This window comes from Manacus vitellinus, unplaced genomic scaffold, assembly GCF_001715985.3.
Source record: "Manacus vitellinus isolate BGI_N305 unplaced genomic scaffold, ASM171598v3 scaffold_0_pilon, whole genome shotgun sequence".
Lineage (NCBI taxonomy): Eukaryota > Metazoa > Chordata > Aves > Passeriformes > Pipridae > Manacus > Manacus vitellinus.
The window spans coordinates 7,895,481-7,899,583 of record NW_021938789.1 but is presented as its reverse complement, the minus strand read 5'-3'; the positions used below and the strand labels follow the sequence as shown (position 1 = coordinate 7,899,583).

At 36.5% G+C, this 4,103-nt stretch overlaps 1 protein-coding gene across 1 annotated transcript; it reads left to right on the top strand.

Moving 5' to 3' along the window:
- The first annotated feature begins 865 nt into the window (after window positions 1–865).
- Window positions 866–3,661, top strand: HS3ST1 (heparan sulfate-glucosamine 3-sulfotransferase 1). Its single transcript, XM_008934509.2, has one exon. The coding sequence runs from the start codon at window positions 1,060–1,062 to the stop codon at window positions 2,020–2,022; it is 963 nt and encodes a 320-aa protein (XP_008932757.1). The 5' UTR covers window positions 866–1,059; the 3' UTR covers window positions 2,023–3,661.
- The last annotated feature ends 442 nt before the right edge of the window (window positions 3,662–4,103 follow it).

Here is a 4,103-nt window from a genome sequence, read left to right as displayed (position 1 = left end):
TTGTGTACACAACCTGCTCACAATGTGACAATCTAACAGCTAAACTGAGTGTGAGGCTATTACAATTTCACTTCAAACACTGCATTAAAAACACCCTGACCTTTAAATGGTGTTCAGGGGTGGTATTTAGTAGTCTTTTGACAAAGTCTAAAGTTAGTTCTTTACATCACAAAAGCTTACTGGCTAACTCTCAAAATGACCTACAGAAGTACCCATTGTGTATTTTCTTTCCTGAGGATCAAGACTGGAACCGCAACTCTTTTCGTGTTATGTTGATTCAGTCATACTGTAGTGTATGACTTACCTTTTTTATGGGCCCAGAGTGCATACCACCTATTTTATCCTTAGAAACCCTAAGCACAAAGCAAAAGTTCACTTAAAAATGACACAGAAGATCAACTTTTCCTTGGTCTTCTATTCACCCAGAGCTCTTCCTAACTTCTTCCCAGGAGAATGCTGCTTTGTCATGGTTGGGCAGCTCTACCTATGTAGCATAAACCTTTTTCCCAGGAGGCTTGACTTCTAAGATTGCTGTCACATGGTTCTTTGGGATGCTGTAATACCCAGATATCCTACAAGTCCCCCCTTTTTAAGAATGCTCTTTTTGTCCAGTTCACAACTTTTCCTTTTATATGCTCTGTTTCTAAGATAAACCTCTTCTTGTAGGTTAAAATAATAACATTCTGGATGAATCTTGAGTGCAAGAGAAAGATTCATGATGTTTATATCTCCTGATGACTGGAAATCATTTTCTTATGGTGTTGTTATGCCTGTTTTTTAAAACATTTATTTACACTAAAATATCTATGAGGCTAGAGTTGGGAAAACTAAAGTTTGTTCAGTTGTGAAAAGCAGAAGATATTTGCAGTGTGACTTTAGTAGTGATATGTCTGAATATAAAATAATCTGCTTTTTCTTTTCCCTCTTTCAGCGAAGTTTCTGCTTGAGAAATACACATTCACTCAGCAAAACAAAAACAACTTTTAAAGGTTGTTCTCGGTGGAAATCACTCTATGCCCAATTACCTGCTTGAGTGAAACCAGACTAAGAACTTCTGTCATGGCAGCTTTTCTGCTGGGAGCTGTGTTGCTTATTGTTCAGCCTCAGATAGTGCCTTCCAGACCAGCTATAAATTCAAATGCTGAGACTTCTTCTCAGTCTGTTCAGAGAGAGCTTTTAAAGAAAACATCTCAGAAAAATGACTTGAAGGAAAACATTCATTCTAATGGATCATGTCAGCAGCTGCCACAGACTATTATTATTGGAGTGAGAAAAGGGGGAACAAGAGCTTTGTTAGAGATGTTGAGTCTCCATCCAGATATTGCAGCAGCAGAAAGTGAAGTTCACTTCTTTGACTGGGAAGATCATTACAGAAATGGATTGCAGTGGTATATTAATCAAATGCCATTCTCTTATCCCCATCAGATCACCGTGGAAAAAACTCCAGCATATTTCACATCACCTAAAGTGCCTGAAAGAGTTTATAACATGAACCAGTCAATGAGACTACTCCTTATTTTAAGAGACCCAAGTGAAAGAGTACTATCAGATTACACCCAAGTGTTCTACAATCACATGCAGAAGCACAAGCCGTATCCATCCATCGAACAATTCCTGATTAAAGATGGTGAACTCAATGTGGACTACAAGGCAATAAACAGAAGCTTGTACTACATTCACATGCAGAACTGGCTGAAGTATTTTCCTCTTGATCATATCCACATTGTAGATGGGGATAAACTGATCAAAGATCCCTTCCCAGAAATAGAAAAGGTAGAGAGATTTTTGAAGTTATCACCACAGATAAATGCTTCAAACTTTTATTTCAATAAAACTAAAGGCTTCTACTGCCTAAGGGACAGTGGTAGAGAGCGCTGTTTACATGAGTCAAAAGGACGAGCACACCCACAAGTAGATACCCGGTTACTCGAGAAACTGCATGAATATTTCCATGAACCCAACAAGAAATTTTTTGAGCTTGTGGGCAGGACATTTGACTGGCACTCATTTGTGGCAAGTTAGTGGTAAGCTTCAGAACCTATGTTCCAGTGTACAGTTAGAAAAATTAAAAAGGGCATTTAAAGTATAATTTATTTGTAAAATCCATAAATACTTCTGTACAGTATTAGATTCACAATTGCCATATATACTAGTTATATTTTTCTACTTGTTAAATTTGAAAACATTTTGTATTGTTTTTCATGGTTGTTAACATTGTGTATGATGTGTCTGTATGAAGAAACTAAATTATTTCATTGCAGAAGATGCTCTCTTGAGAATGTGTTGTCTTTTTAATAAATAAGAAATTCATTTCAACAGAGCCTTGCTGAATTATTTGAATACTTTGGCCTTCCTGGACTATTCAGGATGTTTTTTTCCTCAATTGCTAATGAATATGCTAAACTTTACATTTCCATTTTTCTTACTTTAACGTGTGGTTTAATAATTTATTTTTTGTTTGAAAATATTGTTGTAGTTAACAAATTGTTCCATCCTGCTTTATAAAATTATTTCCTGATAAATTAGTGGTACTTACGCGTGTTGGGACATGCACACCCAAATGACAATGGAAGTGTCTGTGTAATATGACATGTTAACTGCTATACTTACCTTACCTTCGTATTTACTGTTCTAAGTGCTCCTCAAATTCTTTGGCAGTACAGTGCAGGTTTCGTGGCACATTTTTAAAGGTTCTGTAGGGACTAGCTCATAAAATCCAATTAGCTGTAGAAATATGGTCAAGCTGAAAACTTCTTACAGTCTCTGAATGTATATATACTTCATAAAGAAGTAGGGTTGAGAGAATTTAAGCAATATAGAGACTCTTTCAAGGCTGCTTAAGACTGTTCCTACATTTTATAGTACATTTATGCTTTGCCATCAGTGAAAATGAACACTCACACCAGAAAAATTAGCTGGTCTACATTTCAGTAAGCATCAATTTAATTCATATAAATATTACCACACTTGTACCCCACTTAAGGCTGTTTTATGTGAGCTGAGAAGTTGTTTCATGCAACTGAAAATTGCCTATGGACTACTGTTTGTTTAATCTCCTTCCAAGAACCTTTATGCCAAGTCTTGATTAGACATGTGTTGTGGGATTAACCCAAATTGCGGGAACTTTCCTTGTTTTCCATTTGGTAAAAATGGAAGTTAGATGTTAGTACATTGGTAAAAATTGAAGCTGTCCTTATCTACAGTGGTTATGATTTCTTGTTAATCATCAATTTCTGGAATAGGAACTAATCCTATTTCTGCACAAGGCTTCCTACAGTACTTTCATTCTGAGGTCCTAATTTTCATTTTATGATCTTGAGTTTAGTTGTCAAATGTGCAGTGGCAACACCCAGTAAATTTGATCTTGTAGCTGATTGTTACAATCCTTTGTAAAATTTAAATGTAGATTCATTAATTTTTTTCTGGTGAGCTGGTGCAAACTTGGGCACTATGACAAGGTATAGTCTTGGATGCAAATATCCCATATTACGCCTCTTGCATGAAAATTTGCAGATGCTGCCCCTCTCTTCTCCCACTCCTTGTGTACCTGCCCGAGCTGTATTCAACCTCAGAGAGGTTGGTGGTATTTTATAAAGTAGACCTTTGACAAAAGCCTACAATGAAATGGTATTGTACTCAATAAAATATTTTCTGAATTGCATTTTTCCTTTCTCTTTTGTTCATCAGTTTCTAGTTTGGAAGACCAGAATCTGGGATTCAACTCCAGTTTAGTGTCCAGTTGAATGTTACTTAAGAACTCAGCTGTAGATTAGTGGATTGATTGGAAAGTAGTTGTTTGCTCCTGGGCTGTGCCTGAATGGTCCACTGCTGACTCAAAATACACAACAAGGAGAGAAAGTTTATGGTGGCAATAATGTCAAATATTACATGAAGCAGATGCCAAAAATAACACAATTATACTACCATCGTGCTCCTAATAAAGTTTTAGAAAGGAGAAATTCAGGGGATTTTGTATAAGGTGGGACAGTATTTTTTTCTACACTTATTATGCCATTTTCTTCATAGTGTGATCTCTGCAAGAGCCAGATGTACCAAAGAGATTTTGGCCCAAAAAAGAGACTTCCCACCTTAGTATAGTCCTG